The following is a 24482-nucleotide window of genomic DNA, read 5'->3' on the forward strand; positions in this document are numbered from 1 at the left end:
AAGTCTGTCTATACACTGACTTGGCTCTCTAGCTACCCATCTGCAAATTCTGTTCCGATTGGACTTCTTTCTCTAACACACGAGGAATCAGGGAAAGTGGTTTTCCCAAGGGCGTGGTGAACCCTGAGATGGCCAGCGGCTCCTCAGCCTGGGAAGGACGACTGCAGCGCGGCCCAGCCCGCAGCCTCTTCCTGGGCAAACACTTCCTTGCCTTTGGAGCGGGGCCCGCAGGCAGCGGTGCGAAAACAGCCTTCCCGCGGGCCGCCCCCAGGGGCCCGACAGACGTCTGCCAGGGCCTGAAAATGAGACTGTCACCCAGAGCCACCGAGAGGAGCGGAAGTGGGTGGAGCGCCGGGCCCCAGGAAGCACGGGCCGGGCGCGCAGATAAATCACAGACCCAACTGCACTGACTGTTCGGGTTTGGCACTGAAAGCCAAATGCCGACGCAGACAGCCAAGCTCGGGGAAAAGAAATCTGATGCCCGCCAGGCGGCGGTGCAAAATGAAACCCACCTGAGGGGGCGGGGCGGGGAGGGAGCGGCCGCGGCCCAGATAGAGCCTCCTCTCGGGCGGGCCTTCCGACGCTTACCTGAGTCTCACCTGGCCACCGCCCTGTTCGAGGAGATGTCAACATTTCGCTTTACAGGAGAGAAACCCAAAGCTCACCGCAACTTCACGGAGCTACGTAAGGTCTGAGTTGGGGTTCCAAGCCCGGTTGTCGGACCCCAACCCCTTGCTCCTTGCGCTCTCCCACCCCGAGGCAAGTAGGGCTCTGCAGGGGTAACTCCAAGCCCATCATAAGCAGACGTGTCCCCAGTTCCGATGTAGGCGCTGCACGCGAGGCAGAACCCGGGAGAGAGATGGGCGCGGGAAGTGGGGGTGGGTAAGCGCTCTGGCCGCATCCCGGAGAGCGACCCGCCGGGACCTTCGGGACGCACAGAGCCCGGCCTTCCAGCCGGCGCCCGCACTGATTGGCGCTCGCGGCTGGCCCCCAGCCGGCTCACCCGCCCCACCCAGCCAATCCGGGCCACCAGAATCGGGGCCGTCGCCGGGAGGGGTGGCGGAACACTGCCGGCTGGCTGCCGGGTCCCCGCCGGGCCCACCCCAATCCCGACCCCCAGCCGCAGGCTGCGCGCCCCGCGCCCCGTCGGCGCCGCGCTCCGGGCCCGCGCGCTTTAATGCAGCGGCTCCGCTTTCCGCCGCTGCACGTCTCCGCTGCCGGGACGCTCCTCGACGGCGCCCGCCCTCGCCCGGAGCCCAGCGTCCGTGCCGGCCCGGGGAGTGGGTGGGCCCGGCCGGAGGCAGCCCTGCGGTGGCAGGATGTTCATGTCCAAGTCCAACTCGGTGTCGCCCTCGCCGTCCCTGGAGCAGGCTGACTCGGACGCGCTGGATATCAGCACCAAAGTGCAGCTCTACGGTGTGCTGTGGAAGCGGCCCTTCGGGCGGCCGTCGGCCAAGTGGTCCCGGCGGTGAGTGCGCCTCCCGCGCCCGGGGAGGACCGGCTGGCGGGGAGCCCAGGGCCTACGGAGACCTTCCCATCCCCTTCCTTACAGTCCTGCCTCTGCCTTCCTTTGTGATCCTGGCCTCGCCCCATTTCTCTCCACGCTGACTCTCCCAGGAAGATGTGAATCCCAGCCTGGGCTGGGGTCATCTGCCCGAGGGCTGGTGGAGCTGGGATGGGACCACTGGCCTGGGGGGGGGGTGATGAATCCTCTGTGCAATGGGTCTAAGTCCGGGTGGGGAGATTGGGTGTTGGCTGAAGAGATCGTGGCCATGGTAGGAGCCCAGCTGGGTTAGGTTGGGCTAGACTGTCCTGAAGGGAGAGAAGCTACATCTCCAGCCAACGTTATCCTCCTGGGACCCTCACTGCCAATTCTGTCACCTTCACAACACCCCTCCCCAGGGCTCGCGGAACGGGCTTAGAGGTGGGGCACGGGCGTCCTACCCCCACCCTCCTGCCTATCCCGTCAGTGCACACTGAGGGAGTATCTGAAAGGCTCAGGCCGGGGGAGTGAGGAAGGACCAGGAAGGGTCTGCGCCCAGCCCAGCCGGGGTGGGGTCCATGTTGGCAACCCTTTCAACTGGCCCTTGAATTTTATTATTATTATTTTTTAATCTATGCAGAGGGAAAAGATTCTCCAGTGCTTTAGGCAGGGAAGCTGGAACTGAAAGGAGGGACTAAACTGGGGTGGAGACAAAAGCAGAGGCTGAGGGGGGTGGGTGATGGATTGCTGCTGCCTGATGAATCGATCCATTGGAAAGGGTAATGGGGAGGATCAGAGCAGCCCCGAACCCCCCGCGGCTTTCAGCACCAGTTTCCTGGTCCCCAACTCAGAGGCCACTCCCCAGATATCAGGCACTTTCCACTTAAAAATAGGCAGCAAGGTATTGCAGGAAGAGGGAGCTCACAGCCCTGAGCCTGCAGGAAACTCCCAATGCTGGATTCAAGAGCAGTGGACAGTTTCCGCCTTCAAGCCAATCTCAGTTGGAAAATTTGCTACTGGAACGACCTATAGAACTTAGACCCTGATCTGTCCCCTGCCTGGAGGTGTCGCCCTGCCAAGAAACTAGGAGTGTGTCCACAAGTCCCTTCCCATCCCACACTATGAGCTGGTCCCTGAGAGCGGGGCTTCAGATGTTCCCAGGACCACAGATCACCAGCCCGTGTGGTACGGCTCGGTTCTGATGTTCTATTTTGGTGAATAATATTTCTACGGGACAACAGTACAAATGGAGCTGTGGATGGCGTTTCACTTTTTACATAGCTGGTTTCACACATGTACTTTTGTTAGCCCTGCCACGTTTCTCTCTGGGATTCAATGGGATGTAGATTCCTTGAGTTCCTCCAACATTATTAAGCTTATCTCTGATCCCCTAAATGGAGTCCTGGGGCAGCATGGAGAGCATCTTGTGAGGGGCTTTTAGGGTTGTGCTGTCCGAGCTACAGTTCCCGAGGGCCAGGAGCAGCCTTGTCTAGGGCACTTGAGCAGGGGTGGGAAAGCTGCTTGTAGGTTCAAATACCCTTAGCACAATGCCCCCTACCCTTCTCTCTTCTGCCTCAGCTGCTCCAGGCAGGCAACACTCCTCCATTGGGCCTGGCTGCTGTCCTTGGTATTACCTCTGGGTCTTGTCATCCAAGACTTCTGCCGGGCATTTTCAACTGCTTGCTAGTAAATGCTGGGAGCCTATGACTGCCCCCCTCCCCCCTCCCCCCCCCAAGTATGTCCCTAAGCCCCTTTAACCCACAGTTGTGGGGACCAGGCCCCTGCATCCAGAATTGATTCCAGGGCTGGCTGGTGTCAGGGACAAAGGCTCCCAGCCAAAAGCACAGTAGTGGAGCCAAGGAGGGCTTGGAAAGCTGTAGCACCCCCTGCCCCAAGAATCTCCCTCAGTAGCCTCACAGCCATTCAAAAGCCCACCCAATCTAAGAATTATGGAGCTGTCACTGTGCAAAGACTACCCCTCCTCTGGGACTCAGGAAAAAACTAACATCCCACCTACTCACTCTGGCCTCTGTCTATGTTCACACTTGTAGAACCCCCCCCCACACACACACACACAATTTAGCCTTGAGTCAGCAACAGAGCCAGCCAGAGAGGGTCTAGGGGTGAGAAAGGCATGATGCTAAGCTTAGTCCCCTCTCACTTCCCAGCAGAGCCCCCTGGGCCCCAATTCCCCATTTGTGAAATGGACTCTGGACCTCAGCTAATTAGCAGCCACAAAAAGGCTTGGGGAGGGGGCAGCTCAGCCCTGCTACCACAGAGCCATGCCATTAGGGCGATCGATGCCCTAGTTGGGCCGCAGAGGAGAGGGGGCCTGGAAAGGCTCCTGCATTGCATAAATAACAAATGGGCAGGATGGAACCGGCTGTGGCCAGCTGGGTTCCATAAAACCTTTTCCGCTCAGGGTCTGTCTCAGGCCATGTGCCTCCAACCCCTCCCAGGGCTGGGAAGGTGCCCTTGAGGTACAGGGTCAGCTTTTTTTCCATGGGCGACAAGAGAAAGAAATCAAAAACATTTCTTCACAGAGATAAGAGAACCCGGGAGAGATTCTCCCAGAATCTCTAAATCTTACCCTCTAGACAAGGGAGGGTAAGTTTGATGACTGTCCTCCCTGTAGCCTGTGGCCAGTGGAGGCACGGGTGCTATTGGCAGAGACCTCAGCAGCTCAGAGAAAAGGAGGAAAGGAGTGGAGCGTCTCGGCCTCAGCCAGTGTCAGTCCCTTGGTGGGGCTGGTAGTGGGCAGATGAACTCTCCCAGGGTTTAAAGTGGGGTCCCCAGCATTCTACTCCCTTCTCCAAATCCCTTCTGGAAAGGCCAGCATTCTACTCCCTAGCATTCTGCTCCCAAGGCCAGAGCCCCTGACAAGAAGGGCCCAGCCACGTTCTTCCTGCAGCAGGGTTGTCTGCTTCCCGGGGTGTAAGGTGGTCAGTGAGCCCTGCGCCCAGCCCAGCAACGGCTCCCTCTTATGGAACGTCGGTGGGTCCCTGCCTCAGGGTGCTGACTCACAGTGTTCACTAAGTGCCAGGGGAAGCTTGGAGCTGGTGGCTCCAACCCACACATACCCATTCTCAGTGTCCAGGGGGCTTGGGGACAAGGGAGGCAGGGTCCTAGTCTAGAAGCTTACGGCTGAGGAAGGAGGGCAGCCAGGCTGCATGTTTCTCCTTCCTGTGAAATGTAACCCACGGGCACTTCCCGTGTCCACTGGGTTCTCACTGCCCTCTTGAGCGTGAGATAAATTTGGCCCAAGGTCTAATCCCACATCCCAAGGAAGTCTAAAACCTGCACCAGGGGGTCTGCTAATCCCCAAGAGACCCTGAACGAGTTTCCTTGTTTATGGCTCCGTTCCCTGTCCACTGTAGGCTGTCCTCATTGTGCCGGCAGATGAGGAACTCAGCTCCTTCCTCGCTCTCCGCCCACCCTTCCCCATGTGGATACACAGACTCTCACACAGTGAGTCTAGTAGTCTATGCTGAAGGAAGGCTTGGCAAGGAGGCATTTACATCACACAAGTGCAAACACTTGATTGAGTGGCAGCTCCAGGTTTCTCACGCCTTCCAGTCACCCGCCTTCCACCGCCGGAGAGGGGCTTGTTCACCACTGTCTCTTGACGCTGTAGGACCCAGACTCTGGCATCGTCCCTGGATCCACTCTCCTCTGCACTCTCCTCTCCCCTCCCTCCCCACTTCCCCCAGGGTGTCCCCTAACTCCAAATTCCTCTCATTATGATGCAAGGCCCTTTCTAGCCCCTACTCCCCAGTGTGGCTTCTGTATCTCCAAACATTAAGGCAGAGGGGATAGGCCTTGTTGAACAGGTCCCACCCAACTTAGAAGGTACCTGTGGGTCCAAGTAGCATTTTCTCTCACTTCTAGTTGAGTCAGTTGTGAGGCCAATGTTGACCTTCAAGCTCTGGTTGAGCCTTTGTTGTATTCAGAACATTGGGGAGGGGAGCACAGCTTGGGAAAATCCCTGCTGGGACCCCAGCTTGTGTTGAATGGCACCTGTGTCACCTAAGCTAGAGTCCTGGCCTTTGTATATCATCCCAGACTCTGCTCTCCCGACCCTTGTCTCATTATTCAATAAGCCCTGCTGATTTTTGTCAGCAATGAGCAGTAATTTTTATCAACAGTAACTCTAATGTGCCCCTTTGCCTGTTGTGGAGCCCTCAAAGCCACCCTCCCCATGTTTAAAACTACAATTTGACCTCACAAGTGCCCTGTTTGAAACCCACTGGCAGCTCCCCTCAACTTCAAGAAGAAGCCCAGCCTTCTCCCCCTGCCCTGCTCTGGTCCCTGCTTCTTTCTCTGACTTTAACTCATCCCTACTCCCCTTCCCCCCGCACCACCTGCCCGCTCCTTTTGCACATATCTGCCAGTAATACCAGACATATTTTGATAACTTTGAACACACGGTTCTTTGTATATGCTGTTCCCTCTGTCTGGAAGGCATCTCCTCTTCCCCTTCCTCCTGGATTCCTAAGATACTCCTATTCATTCTTCAAAACCCTGCTCAGTTGTCACCTCCTCTCAGAGAACTCATGGCCAGACACCTAAACAATTCATTCCACCCTGGTCTGCACTCCTCCTGTATCTCATGCAAACGTACAGCGTCACAGGGGACCCTTGTGCTTTACAATGTTGCAGTAAACATTTATAATGATCCCAGCTCCCCACTTACCAGCTCTGTGATCTGGGGCATATTATTTAACTTCTCTGTGTTCATTACCTCACCTAGCTTCTGTGAGGAGTGAATGAGTTAACACATAACGATGTTATGAGAACAGGGCCGGGCACAAAAGAGCTCGATAAACATTAGTTACTTTTTAAATTATTGATTTCTATACTCTCTTTCCCACATTTGACTATAAGCTCCTTGAGGGCAGGGAGTCATCAAGGCCCAGGCCCAGCATAGTCACAGGCTGTACCAGGTGATTAGTTAATGCTGTCTGACCTGAGCTAACCAGGAGCTTGCAGTCACAACGACTCCAGGTAATGAGGACAGCACAGTAAGCGAGAACATGGGCTTTGCCCGCAGACAGAGCTGAGTTCTAAGTCTGCCGCTTACTAGTTGCTTAATCCCTCTGTGCCTCAGTTTCCTCACCAGTGAAATAGAAAAACAAATATCTCCACCTCCTAGAGTTATTGTAAGAGATAAGATAATGTGTTCATTAAAACACTTAGCAAAGGATATGTCTTGACACCTCGTAAATGCTCCTTAATCTAGAAGTAAAAATACTGTTTTTAAGACGAGAGAGAGGGGTGGCGTCAGGTGGGACAGTGTGTAACTACTCCCACTATGACTGATATCAAGCTACCAACACAATGTCACTGAACTCAGAGCTGAGAGAGAGTCGCACTGTTAGCTAACGTGAGCCCATCGGAGCCGGCTCCAGCAAAGCCCTGCTTCCAGTGCCCCCCTTCCCATCACAACAGCGGCATGAGCAGGGGCCCTGGGAGGAAGGAGCCAGCCACGCTGGGGGTCCTGGAGCTTTCGGGCTGTGAGGCCCAATGGCATCGTCTTACCCCAGTCAGCTCCAGTCATTAGTCCTGTACAGGTCACAACGTGGGCCCAAGTGCTCCACATGTGGGCATCAAGGTCTCCAACAGTCATGAAGCAGCAGGATCCAAAGTTAGACCTGAGTCCAGAAGAAGGCAGTCGAGCAGTCTGAGACCTCAAGGAGTGCAAGTGTCACATGCAGACCCCAGGCCCAGCCTCACCAGCCTGGTATCCACAGTCCGTTTGATCGCCAGCCTTCACGATCACTCGTCACAAGACCCATCTTGGAATCTTGTGTCATTCTCCCCTCCTTCCACCCCTCCTGAGGTAGACTCTAAGGGACTGGAGATAATGGCTCAAGGGACTGAAGGTCCCTGAGGGGAAGGACGACAGACGCCCTCCTTAGCTGTGCCGAGAGCATCAGCTAAGGGGAGATGGAGGAGCCAGGCCTGGAGGCCGCTTGTGAGCCCAGTGGAGCCAGGCTCGGCTGCCTGTGGCAGTGGGCGGCTGGCCAGCTGAGGCCTTTGCCCAGTTGTGGAGCATGAGTTGGTGAGGACGAGTCTGAGCTGGTGTCCCCTTGGGCTCCCCATGTGAGTGCAGGGCCCCCAAGGATGTTCTTGTTGTCTTGAGAAACCTCACCCTTCTCTCCTGGTTGTCCCTCTTTCCCCACCACCCGCTACAGGTTTTTCATCATCAAAGAGAGCTTTCTTCTTTACTACTCTGAGAGCGAAAAAAAGAGCTTTGAAACCAATAAATACTTCAATATACATCCTAAGGTGAGGGGACCTCTCCCCAGGGCCACAGTGGGGGGGGGGACTCTGGGGACAACAGAAGAGGGTATCCTGTGAGGATAAGGGACTGTCCCTTTTCTTGCTCTGGTCTACAAAGAGTCTGGAGAGCAAATCCTGGGGCATAAGACTCACTGCCCCTCCTGGGCAGAGCCCCCACCCTCCTATGACCCAGAGCCTGACTGGCCCTTCCTGTCCCCCCAGGGAGAGTTCTGGTCTGGCTCCCAGCCTGGGGCCCTCAGCAGGACCTGGCTATGGCTGAGGGCTCCCAGAGGCCTAGAGTGACCTGAGATGGGGGCTGCCTGTTTCTGTTCTTTCTCAGGGCGTCATCCCTCTGGGGGGCTGCCTGGTGGAGGCCAAGGAAGAGCCCAGCATGCCCTACGCCATGAAAATCTCCCACCAGGACTTCCATGTGAGTGAAGCTGTCCCCTCAGCCTGGGCTCAGCAAGCGTAGAGCAGCTTCCCTGGGAACCCCCAGATCCCTGGGACAACCCCTTCAGCGGCCTGGCCATAAGGGTGCCAGTGCCACTGGGATGTGGGGTGGGAGAGCAGAGCTGGGCCTGGAGAGGCCTGGGGACGGCTCCGAGTCCTCAGAGCGGCCTTCTCTCAGGTACACCGTGGCCCCTCTTCCTGGCAGGGGAACATCTTGCTAGCAGCGGAGTCTGAGTTTGAGCAGGCGCAGTGGCTCGAGATGCTGCAGGAGTCGGGGAAGGTGTAAGTACTCCCAGCAGGAGGGGGCAGCCTGATGTCCAGAAAGGGAAGCGGTGCGGGCTGGGCTGACCCTGATCTCCCTGTCTCTCTGCTGGGATCCCGGCGTGCACTGAGGAGCCCAGGAGAGGGCAGGGGAGGGAGGACAGTGTCTGAACCTTTTTGAGGACAAGGTGTGGGAGCTGCACAGGGTGGGCGAGAGGAGATAGGCCATGTTTATAGCGTCCATGAGGGGTCTTCAGTGAGCTTTGAGCAAAATGAGCTTTGCTGGTCTAGAATCACAGGTGGCAGATGTGGACACCATTTGTCTGCAACTGTCGGGAGAGAATCCAGTGTCACTAGTAGGATTTGGCGGCCTCCCGACCCCCATCTCACCTCCCCAGGCCCATTATTAATCTTAGCACAGACCATCGCTCTACAAATCAGAGTCCTGATCACAGAAACCTCCAGCCCAACAAATAACACTGAATGTGTGGCCTGTGCCAGGCCTCATGCCGAGTGGTGAGTGTTCAGTGGTGTAGAAAGCAGCCAGGAAGCAATCTCTTCTTTGCTCCAAAAGCGCTGTTGTCCCACTTTGCAGCCTGGGCCGGTCTCTAGGGATTGTAACTGATCAATGCTGGTGGCATGCCCAGAGCCAGGGGTGCCAGAGTGAATGCGAGCTGGGATCCTGGAGAGAAGTAGGCAGGTACAAAACATGCACTTTCGCCTCTCCCCTTCTCTTTTCACGATTTTGTGCTTCTTCCTCTCCTCTCCTCTGTCCATCTGCCCTCCCTCTGTAGGACTTGGAGGAACGCCCAGCTGGGAGAAGCCATGATCAAAAGCCTGGAGGCCCAGGGGCTGCAGTTGGCCAAGGAGAAGCAGGAGTATTTAGGTTGGCTGGAGGGATGGGCTGGAAGCTGACCTCCCCTGATGGTAGCACTTCAGGGCCAGGGGCTTGTTGGAGGACTGAGGTGGGGAGGGGCGGGCGGTGTCTTGGGTGGAGCTTAGCAGTCCATGAAGAGCCAGATACCAGCTTAGAGTCTGGAGGGCCTTATGGTGTAATAAATATTCTTTTGGCCAGCATGACAGGAGGCGGTTAGGAGCTTTGACACTTACCTATTAGCTGTATGTTTTTTAAGGCAGCATAGCCTCTCTAAGCTTCAGTTTCCTCATCCTTAAAATGGAGACAAAAATAGTCCCTCAGTTTCCTCATCCTTAAAATGGAGACAAAAAGAGCTTTTGGAGGTGGTATGGGATTGGGAGAAGTGGGAATGTCTGTGAGCACTGTCTCAGGCATGCCATAAGGACTCCGTAAACGGAGTTGATGTTATCCTGCCCTGGGCCCCCAGATGCCGGGCTTGCCCCCAACTACCACCCCCGCAGCCCCCTTTAAATCTGACCACAAGTTTGCAGGACACTGGCTCTGATTGACTGGTTAATATGCTGTTTGGGGAAGAAGAATGTGCATCTGGAGTTTGGTCCTTTGCCTGGGACCCTCTGTCCTGCCCCCCCCTTAGACACTTGGGGCCCCAACTACCTACACCAGACACCCCTATTCCCACAGGACCTGCCCTCCCCTGCTGAGGTTAACAGCACCCTTGGGGGGGTACAGAGACACACTTGAGCTTCCAAGGATGATGCCGTTCTTGCCTTGTGAATGCACAAAGCAGGGACAGTGACAGGAAAGAAGGGTAGCAACTCAGGCTGCAGGGTGGCTTCTATCTCAGGGGCTGCCCCCACCCTCTGGCCTGGGCACAGTACAGCTGACCTCATCCTGGGGGACTTTAGGGGTGACAGAGGTGGATGGCACCACCCCCTTGGGACCGGATCTGGAGTGAGCTTTTTGTGAGAATGTGTGTGTGTGTTCACTTTGGCAGACAAACTGATGGAAGAAACTGAAGAGCTCTGCCTGCAGAGGGAACAGAGAGAGGTAGGCTCACACTGAGGCCACGCGGAATTGCTGCCCTTCCCCACCACCTCCCTCCCAGTGGGCCCCTGAACAGCCGAGGTGTACTGGTTTGTTTCTGGCCTTAGGGAATGATGTGGGGGAGCTGGGTACCCAGAGAACTGGCTGGAAAATCTCATGGGCAGAGCAGGGAAGCCAATGAGAGGATAGTGCTTGGGACTTGCTGTAGCTTCTTGGCAAGAACTATATTTCCCCTTGCCAATCCTGGGGAGGAAACTAAAAAGGGCAGGAAAGCATCTTCTAGAGAAAGAACTATCCAATCATTTTATAAGCTCTGTTGGTAGGTAACGAACTGCTTGCCGCTGGTGATACTCACATGAGGCTGGATGGCCTCTATTATTCATGGAGGGGTTTCTGGCACTAAAAGGGTGATAAGGTTGGATGATCTCAGCAGTTTCTTCATTTTCTAAATGTCTGTAGGTAATACAAATACTAAGGGAGCCAGCATTGGCCTGAGGCAGCCTGCAGAGTAAAGGAAACTCTTGCCTCATTTGAGGGTAGGGAGTTGCTGAAGTCTACTTCATTTGGAATCTCCAGGTAGCATTGGGCCTTGCTTATTCATTACCTCCCTTAAAGGGCAGGATAGGGTAGTGGTTAGTGGTGTGGCCTCTGGAGCCAGGCTGCCTCTGTTTGTGTTGGGCCTTCGCCATTTCTAGCTGTGTGACCTTGGGCACGTTACCTAACCTCTCTAAGCATCAATATTCTCACACGAAGGGTGGGGACAGTAATTTAACCCATTTTATTAAGGATATTGTGAGGATTAAATGAAATGTTACATATAGTAGTGCTTGGCACGTAGTACATGTTAAGGAAGCTGTGTTTGTTAGTATTACAATCATGTTGTTATTATGGGCCCATACTGTACATGAACTGTGAGGCCCGAAGCTGCAGAGAGGAGCCCACTGAGGGGGCCCCCTTCTCTTTGCCCGGCTGCTTTTCCTTGTCTTCTCCCCAGCAAATCACCGAGCTGGGGCCATCAGCCTTGGCTCAGTGCCTGCCTCTCGACCCGACTCTTGCTAATTCCTTTCCTTCCAAGCAGCCCTGCCCTGGGCTCTGCAACAGGCCCTACAGTTATGTCCCCGTAGTCCCCCAGACATTCCCAGGGTCTGGCACAGCAGCTGGTCCAGCTCGAGCACTTCAGATATTTGTGGAATGACTCAATGAAGGAACACTTTTGATCCTTGTAATTTTACATGACATCTTGATTTTAATCCAGTATGACAAATCCACCCTCATTTTTCTTCTTCCAAAATTTTATCAGACATTCCTGCCCATTTATTCTTCTAGCTGAATTTCAGCATCATCTTGTAAACTAAGAACAACAATAAAAAATAAATAAAATTGAAAAACCAAAACATGTTGAGGATTTGTGTTAGGGTTGTGTGGATTTGAGGTTTGGCATAGTGACAGCACAGAGCCCTCTGCCATCCAGCAGCATTCCAGCACTCCTGTGTCTCCAGGCTCTCATTCGAGGTCCTACATTAGAGTTCTGACATTTTTTTTCATACAGTTCTGTACATTGTGAGAAGTGAGGCTTCTGGTGGGTTGTCAGCAACTTAAAGACAGGTAATTCAGGAAGTCAGGGGATGGGGTGGAGTGACAGACACAGCCAGTGTCAGAGCGAGAGACAGGCTTATCCATCAGAGAGGCTAAATCTGGGGCAGCAGTCAGCCAAAGGAAAATTTAGACGCTCTATCTAGGTCTTTAGCCAGGAAATGAGGACAGCGGAGACCCACTGCACACAGGCCTTGCTTAAAGCCATAGCGTGTTGAAGGAGAGAAGCCTGTCAGCTGTGAACTCCCTGGGTTTATGGTACAAAATGTGAGAGATTCACTTGGGCACAGCGGGTTCCCGCGGTGAAGGCTGCTCTGGGCAGACAGGAGGGAGAGGACTGGCCCAGGCTCACGTTCCTGTGTCAGCTGCTTGTTCCAGATCAGGAATAGAACTGAGTCATTCTGTTAAGGTTTTTCTTTCCTTAACTTGCTCATCCATATAATGGGTCTGGCTGTCGCCTGCACCTTTCCCATCTCCACTCCAGGTCATGGAGATTGTCTGAATGTGCCGTGGGCCACTTAGAAAGGCATTTGGGGAAATGGCCCAATGATGGGGTAAAGCTTCTCTGGTGTCTAAAAGGCAGCCTGGTGTAAAGGAAGCCTCGGAGTCTGGCACCAGGAAACCCAGGTTAGAGTGTTTGTCCCTGACCGTGTGGCCTTTGACAAGTTAACCTCTCCCGAGCTTGTTTCTCTATCTGTGATGCTCTGCTAAGAGTCATAGTTGTGCTCGCCTAGCTCCTGGGGGCTGTGAAGCTCAATACAATAGAATGCAGGGGAGCGCTTTGTGAACTTGGCAAGACTCATGCAGTTGTGCACTATGTGTTGGTGCAGCTCTGACATGCTCCGTGTGGCAGAAAGGGCCCGGGACTCTGGGGCACGAGCAGAGAGTGCAGGGGCAGCTCATCTGCTTGGAGCCAGAAGACCATGCCCTTCCTTGGGCACAGGTACCTCAAGTATCCCCGGCTTCCTCATCTTATTCATACCCCGGAGGAGGGCAGCCGGCCCACCTTTCATTTTGGCTGAGCTGTAAGAGCTCAGCCTTGCATGTGGGTGGGTACAGGGGAAATCAGAAATGCCCAGGGCCAGCCAGGCAGGGTTCTTGCCACCTAGGATGCTCCCAGTCAGAACACAGACTCTTGGAGTAGGAAAGAAGATTTTACTTCGAGGTGACACTCTTTGCTGACCTTCCTGATGGATGTTGATTCTGATTTTGTGATGAGCAACTCATTATTTCTGGAGGTAACCTTTGCATTATTGCTGCACTATTTGAAAGCTCTTCCTTTGATTGAGCTGGACTTGGCCTTCTGGTGATTTCTTTCCAACCCTACACAGCAAGTTCAATCAGGTTCAAGAGTCAGAAGGACTATGGTGAAGACAGGCTTTAGCTGAAGCAGGTCTTGACTGACCCCAGCCTGTGGCAGGGTCGCTATAAACATTCCTACTATCCTGGGCTGCAGGAACTGGAGGTTATGGCTGCTCCAAGTTTATAGGTTGTAGGTTCCACTCTAATCAGCATTCTCAGGCTACACCTGGACATCATCTTTATTTAAGAATCAAGCAGGTGAAATGAAAGGTGGAAAAGAAGTGAGAAACCAGGAAGGACATTGTCTTTCTTTTTCCTCTTTTATACACAACCTTTTACTAATGGTAGAAATCGTGCTCCTTGTACAAAACTTGGGAAACACACTTTATCCTTAATCCTACAATTGACAGAAAGCTACTGTTAACTTTTTGGTATTTTTCTTTTGGTCTTTTAAAAATATACATTATTCTTATATGTATTTAAAACATAACAGGATCATGTCAGATACTCAGTTTTATAGCTTACATTTTCATCACACCTTTTGTTGTACCTTCATTAACATTGTACCTTCAGCAATGTTTCGTGTCGTTCAACATTCTTTGAAAACATTAGTTTTAGTGACCGTGTACTGTTTTGTCATATGTGATGCTTCATTTAACTAATCTTCTATTCTTGGACACGTAGGCTGTTTTCACTATCATAAGTTATGCCACAGTGAACATCCTTGTACGTAAATCCTGGTCTACTTTCTAATTATTTCTTTAGGATAGATTCCTAGAGGTAGAATCACTGAGTCAAAATGCAAGAACTTTTAAGATTCCTGATGCATATTGCCAAATTGCTTTCCAGAAAATTTACACTCCCACCAGCAGCATACGGCCATTTCCATGGCATTTTAATAATTTACTTTCTCCATTTTCAATTGCAAAAAGATGTCCCAGTGTAATCGTAAGTACAGGGAAATATTTGCAAGTTGGAGAAAGAAGCTCTCCAGGAAGAATTCAAGGTTGTGGGATGGTATCCTCCAGCTAGATCATGGGTGATCTGTTCTGAAGCAGCAGAAGCCAGGTGCTCTTCTAATTTTTCAGGTCTAAGCTCAGGGATGCTTGTAGCCTATAACTGCCCCAGTCCCCTGAACAGCCCTGCCACAGCAGGCAGAGGTCATCAGAGAGAGGAAATAAGGCGGGTTTTTTTTCATCTGAGGGCACAGAGAGGTTTATCATCATTAGCAATATCATCAGCTACTGAGAATGTATTAAAATAGAAGTTTTCAAACTTTTTAAAACTCTGAACTTTTCTTCTGTTAAAAAGGGGAGGGTCTATAAGAATAAAATTTTAATTACATTTATACTATATCTATATATGTTTATGTCTACTGCAATAACACACAACCCCAAAATATTAGTGGCTTTGAATGGCAAACATCTATTTCTCACTCAGCTACATGGGTCAGCTGGAGCTCTGCTCCACATCTCTACTCAGGGATCCAGGCTAATGGAACCTGGATCATTTGCAGCAATACTGGCTGTCATAGCAGGGAAAAGGGAACATAGCATGCCATGCTATCTCTTAAATGCATCTGCCTGGAAGTGACATACTTCTGCTCACATTCTGTTTGCCTTAGCCAGTCCCATGGCTCTCGCCCGTCCCCCAGCTTTTGCAGGTATACTGTGGCCATGCCGTGTGCCGGTGGGGCATCATTGTGCCCCTTGACCATTAGTGAGTCACATCAAAAGTGCCAAAATGATCAGAAGGGGAAAAAAAGGGCAAATTTGGGTTAAGCTTAGAGTGGGAGGGCATGGGGTTTGGAATCAGACTCTTCCCTTTCCTTCAGGTTTTTTTTCCTTCTCTGCAGCTCCTCAAAGCCAATGGCAACTTCTCCCTTCAGGCAGCCACTCTCCATGGCAGGGTTTTCATGATCCTTGAGAGAAAAGCCCCCGGGTGAAAATGAGAATGTAATTTGGAGCTAGAAGATAAGAAGGTGGATCTAGAAATAATATCCTCCCACAGTGTAAAATGTGGAGGAACAAAGCAGTCATCACAAAAATGCTTCTAGCCAAGCTTCACTTGAAGTGTACCCCCAACACCACTTGCTATTGAACCCCAGGAAAACAGGACCCCTGGAGGGCACATACTGGCTGGGAAAACCCTTGTGCTTGTTGGCATTCCTGAAGGGACTGGTTGGTCCCCTGGGCCAGCCTGTCCTGGGTTCTCTGGCTCTCCTGTTCTCTTGGGACTGAGTATAGAGGAAGCTGCAGCCACCTTCATGCTCATTGCTTCCCAGATGTCTTTAGAAAAAGAGTCCTTATTCTTTGACTTTTGAGCTGGGAATGGCTTTTCTTTGTCACTTCTAACAGATATCACTCCAGGGATCTTTAATGGAAATATACACTCACCACCCTATCCACCAGGGCTTGAGGGCCAGCCGACATGCCTTAGGGTGTGAGTGACATCTAGAATTACCACATCCAGTTGCAGGAAATAATGCGGGGGTCACTTCTAAACCCTGCCTTCAGCTCGCTAAGTGTATTTGAAGTGAGCTCAGCTCTTCACAGACTTCAGTTGTGTTGCGACTGTGTGTCATTGAGGGGGCCAGAGACTACAGGACTTAATTTCAGATCTGGTCCAGTGTATGCCCCAGACTGTGGGGCTGACTCCCAGAGGGCCCCCCAGGTTAGAGTAGGGGTTCCCTTTGCTGCCCATGACTCTTTTCTGTCTGATTCTCTGCAGGAGCTTGAGCGCCTTAATCAGGTGTTGGAGGCTGAGAAGCAGCAGTTTGAGGAGGTGGTGCAGGAGCTGAGAATGGAGCAGGAGCAGATCAAGAGGTAGTGGTGCTGCTCGGGAAGGGAGAGGGAGGAAGGTGCACCTGGGTTAGGGCACAGAGAAGCCGTGTTCCCGGCCAGGCCTGAAGAGGCCTCCGCCCAGGGGATCCTCACTTGATGACGTGGTTGGTCTGTCTTCCCACTGCTCCAGGCCTTGGGGTGTGCCCACAACAGGTGTAGACCCCACAGATGGGCCACTTCTCTCCACTGGGGCATGAGGCATAGGCAGGTACAGACAGGCATCCCCCCCAAGCAACAAGCCCTCTTGCCTGCATGTCAAACCCTCCTTACCCAGCGCAGACAGGACCGAGCAGGTCTGGAGGTGCCGTTAGCCAAGACCCCCAACATTTCCTGTCTGTCCTGTACAGTACCTTCTCATTGTGGCTAAGGATGTCCCTTGGGATCTTTAGTCCTGTGTATGGTTTAGAAACCAGTTCAACATTATAATCACTTAACAGAATTAGAATCTCCTGAAGGTAGGGTCCAGAAATCTGTATTTTTAAAAAGCTTCCCAGGTCGTTCTGATGCAGCCTATCCAGGAATTTGGCGATTCCTGCTCTGGGTACTGTTATTGGCGGTGTGGATTCAGCAGCATTTATGATCAAGGATAGCCCAGGAAGACTTTCCTTGCAACAACCTTATAAAGTACATCATTAGACATGTATTTTAGGGAGAGAATCTCAGAAGATCTTATCAAGTAAATACCAAGCGCCTGCTCACTTCCAGAATTGTGCCAGACATTGGAATAGAGAAAATAAGTCCTCTGCCTTGAGGATCTGGGTGGGAAAACCAGACTCACACCTAGGAAACATCAACACAATAATATATGACCAGGTGCGAGGAGGCAGGGGCAGACTCCCTGTGTTACAGGAATTAAGATATACGCTTGATCCTTGTGGGCTTGAACAGCGGTTAGATTGAGCTGGGCCTTGAAGGATAGGTAGGATATGAAAAATTTGGGCAGGAGGAGGGGCAGACACTGGCCAAGCAGGTGTAAAGAAAGGCCTGAAGTGGCCCAAGCTTGCTAAGAAAGCAGCAAGGAGTTTGTCACCCCACAGAAGGTCCTCAGTCATGTCCCATGTCAGAGTGAGTGTGGGTTCTAGCAGGCGGTGTCCAGGGAAGGCAGCGTGAGGCCAGGACCTCCTTGTTCCCCCAGTGTTGCTCTCTGCCTGTGGGGCAGCCCTGTGTTTATCTGTACTGACAGACGCACGAGTACCTGGAGCAAGTGACTTCCCGCTTGGCTGGGATCTCTTTCAGCCCTGGCCCCTACAGCTGCTGTCAGGGTGTAGCCACACAGAGGGGCCTTGTCTTCCAAGGACTGCTCTGAGCCTTACTGGGAGGTGAAGCAGAAACTATTCTGTGTACGAAGGGAACTGGGAGGGTTGGGCACTGCCATACCCGTACCTTCTGTCTCTGCAGGGAGCTGGAACTGACTGCAAGATGCCTCAAGGGTGTGGAACAAGAGAAAAAGGAGCTGCGACACCTCACGGAGTCCTTGCAGCAGACACTGGAGGTGAGGGGCCACTGGTGGGATGGTTGACTGGGAGGCAGGCGGATTAGTTGTGTCACATGATACTGTTTTTTCCAACGGTGTTTCCCAGAGGGGAATGGGTACTAAGAAGCACTGATCTAAGGGCCTCTTCTCTAGACCACTGAGAACTCCAGCTGACATATAAGACCCAAAGCAAGACCCAGAAGGGCAAAGTCAAGTCTGCCTTTGCTATGACCGTGACCTCAGGAAATCCACCTTCTTCAGTGCTTATATTTTTGTACCACATGGAGGATTGATTAAGGTGGGTGGCTGGGCCACCCGCCACTTCCTTCCTATGGCTCATTCACTTAGCTGCTCCAAAGTGAAAACTGAGCACAAAGGGAAATCAACTGCCAGGTCACCTCCATTTGATACCACAGAAACTGTGACGGGGAGGAGGAGGTGGCATGTGTCAAGGACAAAGTGCCAACTCTTCAGCATGGCATACCAATGACTCTGGCCCCAGCCTCTCCTCCCCTGCTGCCCACTCTCCCTCTGCTTCTCCCCTGCACCCCACACAGACACCCCAACCCCTACTCCAAACCACTGAGGTCATGTGCCCCGAGGAAGCCAGACTCTTTCATCCTCCACACCTTTTCCCATACTGTTCACTCTACACAGAATGTCCTTTTACTTCTCTGCTGGAGAACTCTTTCGTCCTTTTCTAAGACTCAGCCCAGACATCACCTTAGCCAAGCTTTCCTGACTCTTTGAGGCAGGAATTTGCTCTGAGCTGTGAGCTCCCACAGCACTTTGTACATCTGTTATGGCACTTACTGTACTAGGTGGTGTTTTCCAAACAATGATTTTCACGAGACTGTGTCTTAAAGTCTCTGCAAGCCCAGCACCGAGAGGGAGCCCGGCATGTCGTGGGGATCATGATGTTTACTGAATTCATGAACTGCCTGTCAGACTGCAAGGGTTTCTATTCTCTCTGAACTGGGACTTTGTTTGTGGTGCATTTATTTATTTATCTTTCTCCATTTCACATCATGGGAGGTGGTTCCCATGGATAGTTTCAACTCCAGAATTTCTGGGTAGTGCAAGATCCCTGTTGATAAGAAGGGAGAATGTAAATCTGCTCTGAGGCTGTTCCTGTTGGGCATTTTTTGCATGAGCCCAACACAGTCTCTCAGTTGCCTCTGGAGTAATAAGGACCTCAAAAGGTCATGGTGCCCTTGGGTCGTGGGCCCTGGTTGTAGGTTTCACCTCCACTGGAAACTATATTGGGCTCCTTCTTGACTCCCTCAGTAGAGGGGTAGTCCTTGCCTTGTTGTGAGGAAGGAAATCTTGGTTGGCTCTTTACTTCAAGGGAAGAATGAAGACATTACAGGTGTTCCTCATAGAGGACTGAGAGAGGAGGGCATCATTGCCTAGAATTGGAAGGCATGTGAGGGCAGCCATGGTGAGGATCCTAAACTAGGCTCTTTCTCTTCCTTCTCTTCTTTCTTTCCTCCCTCCATGCCAGGAACTCTCCATAGAGAAGAAGAAAACCCTGGAAATGCTGGAGGAGAATGAGAACCAACTGCAGACACTGGCTAATCAGAGTGAACAGCCCTCTCCCAGTGGGGGTCTCCATAGCAACCTAAGGCAGATTGAGGAGAAGATGCAGCAGCTCTTGGAGGAGAAGCTCCTGGCCGAGAAGCGGTGAGGAGCCTAGGAGTCCATGATTGGCATTGAGGATTGGTAACTTTCCTTCAACTGGACACTTGGACTCTTGGGTTCTAGTTGGCATTGACCAGATAGGTCACTCACTGCCTTCTGCCTAGGACTTAGTTTCCTCACCAGGCAAATGGAAAGAGAACATTCACTACCCAGAGCTGACTTATCATTATCTCTTGCAATGGTGTGAATTATACAGTCATTTTGTCCATATCACAATGGTTTGTGGCCGGCTGGATAGGTCTTCTTAGCCTCTTTTCACAGAGGAAACTGAGCCTTAGAGAAGTTATAGAGGTCACAGAACCAGCAAGACCTGGACCCAGGACTTGGGTCTTCTGACTCTAAGGCTAGGGCTCCCCTCACTGACTATAGCACCCCTCTTATCACCTGAGTGGCAGAGCCCAGAAGGTTCTGGGGTTCCTGAAGCCTGAGTCTCAGGGTTTCTCTAGCCAGGTCTGTACGAGGGGCTGCCCACCCACTGGAAACCCTGTTTGGTGAGTGACCTCTGACTGAGTGCCTCTTCCACCCTGGGCAGAATGAAGGAAAATGAGGAGCGCTCGCGGGCCCTGGAAGAGGAGCGTGAGTTCTACTCCAGCCAGTCCCAGGCACTACAAAACTCGCTTCAGGAGCTGACAGCACAGAAGCAGCAGGCTGAGCAGGAGCTCAAGGTGCGTTTCCTTACCTGGAGACTTCCCTCACTTCCTTGCACTTTATTGGGCTAGCTACCTGAATTATCTCTGCCAATCTGACCAGCCAGCTGCAGGCAATGGAGCCACCCTGAGGGGAAGCCGTGGGCCTGCCACTTCTGTGGGACATCATGGCTGGGTGTGGGGCCGAGTTCAGGCCATCTGGTTGAGGCAGGAGGTGGTAACTTCCATCCACATCCAGAGGCGAGAAAGCCTACTTGAGCCACAGGTGATCAGGGAAGGCTTCCAGGGGAGATGGCAGCGGCTCCCCAGGGCCCACTTCTCTCTCCCTCCCTCTCCCCTCAGGCTGAGGTGAAGGTCCGAATGGACCTGGAGAGGCGTCTGCGGGAGGCAGAGGGGGCCTTGCGGAGCCTGGAACAAGGGCTCAACTCCAAGGTGCGGAACAAGGAGAAGGAGGAGAGGATGCGAGCCGACGTGAGCCATTTGAAAAGTAAGCCTTGCCCTCCAGTGCCGGGTCCCTCAGCCCTGGGGCTCAGCCCCAGCTGGAGTCCAGGCTCCGTGGGGCTGGAACAGGACCTAGAACCCCACACAAGGCCTTATGTGCATTAGATGTTCATAGATATCGATGGAGTTTCTTCTCCAGACTCCTGCCTGCAGACATCTCCTTTGTGCCCCTTCCTTTTGGCTGTTGGATCTTGGGTTGGGGGTAGGGGAGAAAGCCTGTATGTCTGACCCCTCCAGCAGGCGGCTCTGGTCTCCCAAGGGATGGGGTCAACGTGTTTCTCACACAAGCCCACTAGGATTCCTGGGAGGGGCGGAGCGAGGCGGGGCAGGGGTAGGGCTGAGAGAGGGACACTGTTGAACTGCGGCCGGCCGCAGGGTTCTTCGAGGAGTGCATCCGGAATGCCGAGCTGGAGGCCAAGATGCCGGTCATCATGAAGAACTCCGTGTACATCCACAAGGCGGCCACTCGCCGCATCAAGAGCTGCCGCTTCCACCGGCGTCGGTCCAGCACCTCCTGGAATGACAGTGAGTGTCGCTGTCTGAGTACCCAGTGGGCTGTCGGTGACAAGGCAGGAAAAGGGCAGAGTGGGAAGTGGGAAGGGCAGGCCCAGCTCTGAGGTCAGACAGTGTGGCCTTGAACCAGCTCCACCAGCGTTAGGGCTTCTCCCCGGAAGGAGCTGGGAGAAGCTCAACAGCAGGTAGGATGGTGAGTGAGGAAGGTGGGGATTGGGGACAGGGCCAAGCCTTGATAGAGGGAGGGCTGCTCATGGGCCCGCGGGGCCACCATCTCCCCAGTGAAGCCGTCCCAGTCCCTCATGACGTCCCAGCTGGAAGCCAACAACATGGAGGAGCTGAAGGAGGTGGCCAAGCGGCTGAGCCGAGACCAGCGTTTCCGGGAATCCATCTACCACATCATGGTGACTCAGCCTGGACCACCCTCGGCGCTTCCCCGCGGTGGAAAATGATGGGCTTTCCTTCCTGCCTCCCAAATCTTTTGTGGGTCAGGCTGCGAAGGGACAGCAGGGGGAGGCTGAGTCTACCTGGCTTCTCTTAGGTCTCCTCTGGGCCGGAGCTCCACCCCCGGAGCCAGTCTCACCTTCGAAGGACAGGGACGCTACCTCCCTCACTCCCACCCCAGACCCTCCCCTTGGGTGTCTACACTAGGCCCATGCAGGCCCAAGCTGGCTGCCTCCTGGTTGTCATGGTGAGGCCCAGAGAGGGCCTGGTTGCATGTAGACACTATTTTTCAGTTGGGGAGTGGGGCGGGCAGGAACCACACACCTCTCTTGTGCCTGCTGTACCTCTCTGTGAGTGCCACCCTGCCTGTCCTCGTGTGTGAAGGCCTCCCCTCCCCACCTTGACACTTGCTTCCTCAGGGGCTTCCTAACCCCCTGTTTGCTTCAGAGACTCATAGACATCCCTCAGTCAAGGGCCCTCATTTTGACGACATTATGGGGTAGGGAAGAAAGGGACCTAGCACAGCAGCTCTGGGTTCACAGCACACCATACAGCCACTTCCACCTTTCCTGAGGTTGGGCCCTGGCTATGACACCACCTGATTACTCCTCCCCTCGGGTGAGCTCAGCCACCTGCAATCTCAGCACCCTATGAGGGCAATGTGACCCCGCCGCCACCACCCATATCCCTCCTGCATATGTACCGAGGGCCCTGGGCCCTGGCTGGGAGCTGGGGCAGCAGCGATGCTGAGAGCTCTCCCAGAGGACGCAAAACAAGTCAGGGAGTGGAACAAGATGGCCCTGGCTCCTGCGTTTTCTTCTGGTTGGGCAGGGAGGCGGCTCCCTCTGGCTACCATGACCTTGCCGGTCTGTGGGGTCACAGATGTCTTCCAGCTGCCTGTGTTCCAGTCGCCTTGCTGCCTCCTCTCCCTGCAGAGGCTTTACCCCGTGAAGCAATGTGACCACAAATCCTGGAAGATGAGGGCCGGGACCTGTAAAGTGGCCAGTAGTCATTTGTTGACTCCGTGTCATCAAGGGTGAAGCTGAAACATGTCTCTGCAGCTTTTGTGGCAGACCACCACCCTCCGTGGGGCTGAGGGCTGTGGGGTGTGCCCCTCACTCATAGACAGACAGTCTGCCCAGCTATTATCCCTCTAGGTCCAGCCTCCGAAGCTGCCTGGGTCTATTGGTCTCTTCAGAAAGGGTGTCTACTTGGGATCAGGGTGCTCAGGCTCGGGCACACTAGTGGTATTAAAGGTGCTGATTTCTCTCTGCTGCTTGGAAAACAGTGAAGAGCCGAGTCTGATAGATGGACAGATGGCTGCAGGCTAAGTCCCAGCAGAGGCGTAGGTCCCTGGGGATTTGCATGTGACTATTTTGTGGGTAGAGCAGTGGTGATGACTCAAAACTCACGCGTGTCCACTGCTAGACTAGCCACTAGGCTGGACTTCACTGCTCTGTGCTCAGACCTGCCCGGTAAAACTAGTCTCCACAGTCCCTCCTCAGTGATAGGTAGATGATGGCTTCAGCGAGTCTCTTCAGGGTCTAGGTGAGGACGGGTGCAGGTGCTTCAGAATCAATGCATCTGACAGGGACGAGTCTAAATGTAAAACCTTTAAACATGTATTATAGAAGCCTGCATAAGCCTGGAAATCATTTATCTCACATGTATGTAGGATGGACTGTGACATGAGGGGGAAGATTTATAAAAAGATTTATAAAAAGATTACTGGTTTATTTTTTTTGTTTCTTTGTTTTTAAAGAATTAGAGTAATAATGGTTTACTCTTGGAGAAAGATCTTTTGGAAATTTTCAAATGCATTTTTTTCTGGGCAAGCTGTTAACCAGAAAGGAAAGTGTTTTCCATGCACATTCACTAATCCCTAGTTCCTTTTCTCCTGTTTTGCCCTGTACTTACCATGCCTCAGGCAGTTCATAAGTATTTATTTATTAAAAACATTATGTACCTAGCACTGTAAATAGAAAAAGAGCAAAATCCTTATGTGAAAATATGTAAAAGTGGGAATTGCTTGATCTGGAAATATGTTGATCTGATTTTTTTTTTTAAGAAAAAAATCAAAACCCTTATTCCTTGGCCAATTAAATGCGTTTCCTGCAGTATGTGTGTGGTGTGGTCATTGCTAGACAGATGTTGCCCCTTGCAGGCCAAATGTGGAATTATAGGATTGCCTGCTTGTACTCTAACAAGCACACAGGTTTCTCTACATATGAGGAAGTCCTCTCCACTGCTGAACCTCCTGGGAGTGGCTTCTTAATAATTAACTGAAAAATCTGTGTTCCCGCCCTGAGGCCCTGGCCATCCCATGTAATAAGGACTACCAGCGGGATTTTCTTCTGATTTGGGCATGGACCAAAGGGAGAGAGCAGACCACTCTGAGAGTAACCTCAGGGAGGCAAAGTTTGGAACCGAGTTTAATGACCTTCTAGTTTCCTTGTCCCCATGGAAATCGACAGTTTTACTTGCTCTTATGAGGAGAAGTTTATGCTTTGGTTGCACAATTACACAGGAAGAGCAAGAACTGGTAATGACCGGATTCTCCTAGTTGGTTTGTTTCCTCTTGGGATGGATGAGCTGTCATCAAGCTGGGACTGTCCTGGTTTGTGCTGTTTCCCGCAGAATTATTAATGGCGTCCACTTTTGCTATCATAAGCGACCCAGTTTGGATGATAGTTCTGGGGACATACTGGTTGTAATGCTTTTCCCCCATGATAAGCTAAAGGTGAAGCAGGAGATCTGTAACACCGTCAGGTTCTGACCCCTCCCCCCTCCCCTCCAGCTCCCAGCCCCTGGGAAGGATCCACTGCCTGTTCTTGCCTCTGAAGGATGTAATTCTTAGTCCTCACCCATCCTGTTCTGCCAGATCCACGTGACCTGGCCAAACTATGTGTGCTCAGGTGCAATCCAAGTGAAATTTGGAGCCCATGATAAATCATGAAACAGAAACTTGTTCAAGTCTGAGGGTGTGTCAAATTTTGTCTAATCAGAAGCTAGTTATTAAACCCACCAGACACGGGAGCTGCTCTGGAGCCCTCAGATAAAGGCCAGT

At 52.6% G+C, this 24482-nt stretch overlaps 1 protein-coding gene across 2 annotated transcripts; it reads left to right on the forward strand.

Moving 5' to 3' along the window:
- Positions 1-1046: 1046 nt before the first annotated feature.
- PLEKHD1 (pleckstrin homology and coiled-coil domain containing D1) lies at positions 1047-23535 on the forward strand. Of its 2 annotated transcripts, none has more exons than XM_081048307.1 (13): positions 1047-1468; positions 7678-7771; positions 8106-8195; positions 8394-8497; positions 9271-9362; positions 10348-10400; positions 16023-16117; positions 17534-17627; positions 19114-19292; positions 19843-19975; positions 20300-20444; positions 20834-20983; positions 21254-23535. In XM_081048307.1, exons 1-13 carry the CDS (start codon positions 1320-1322, stop codon positions 21421-21423), a joined length of 1548 nt encoding a protein of 515 aa, XP_080904433.1. In that variant the 5' UTR covers positions 1047-1319; the 3' UTR covers positions 21424-23535. The 2 variants fall into 2 exon arrangements, with proteins under 2 accessions (XP_080904433.1, XP_080904434.1); XM_081048308.1 differs by having other exon boundaries at positions 8421-8497.
- Positions 23536-24482: the final 947 nt, after the last annotated feature.

This window comes from Rhinolophus hipposideros, assembly GCF_964194185.1.
Source record: "Rhinolophus hipposideros genome assembly, chromosome: 5".
Classification (NCBI taxonomy): domain Eukaryota; kingdom Metazoa; phylum Chordata; class Mammalia; order Chiroptera; family Rhinolophidae; genus Rhinolophus; species Rhinolophus hipposideros.

Excerpts from the sequence above, each read along its gene's own strand:
- PLEKHD1 (XM_081048307.1), top strand. The coding sequence starts at position 1,320 with ATGTTCATGTCCAAGTCCAACTCGGTGTCGCCCTCGCCGTCCCTGGAG. Across the intron at positions 16,118-17,533 it reads GAGCAGGAGCAGATCAAGAG|GGAGCTGGAACTGACTGCAA; the intron begins GTAGTGGTGCTG and ends CTGTCTCTGCAG. Across the intron at positions 20,445-20,833 it reads CGACGTGAGCCATTTGAAAA|GGTTCTTCGAGGAGTGCATC; the intron begins GTAAGCCTTGCC and ends GGCCGGCCGCAG.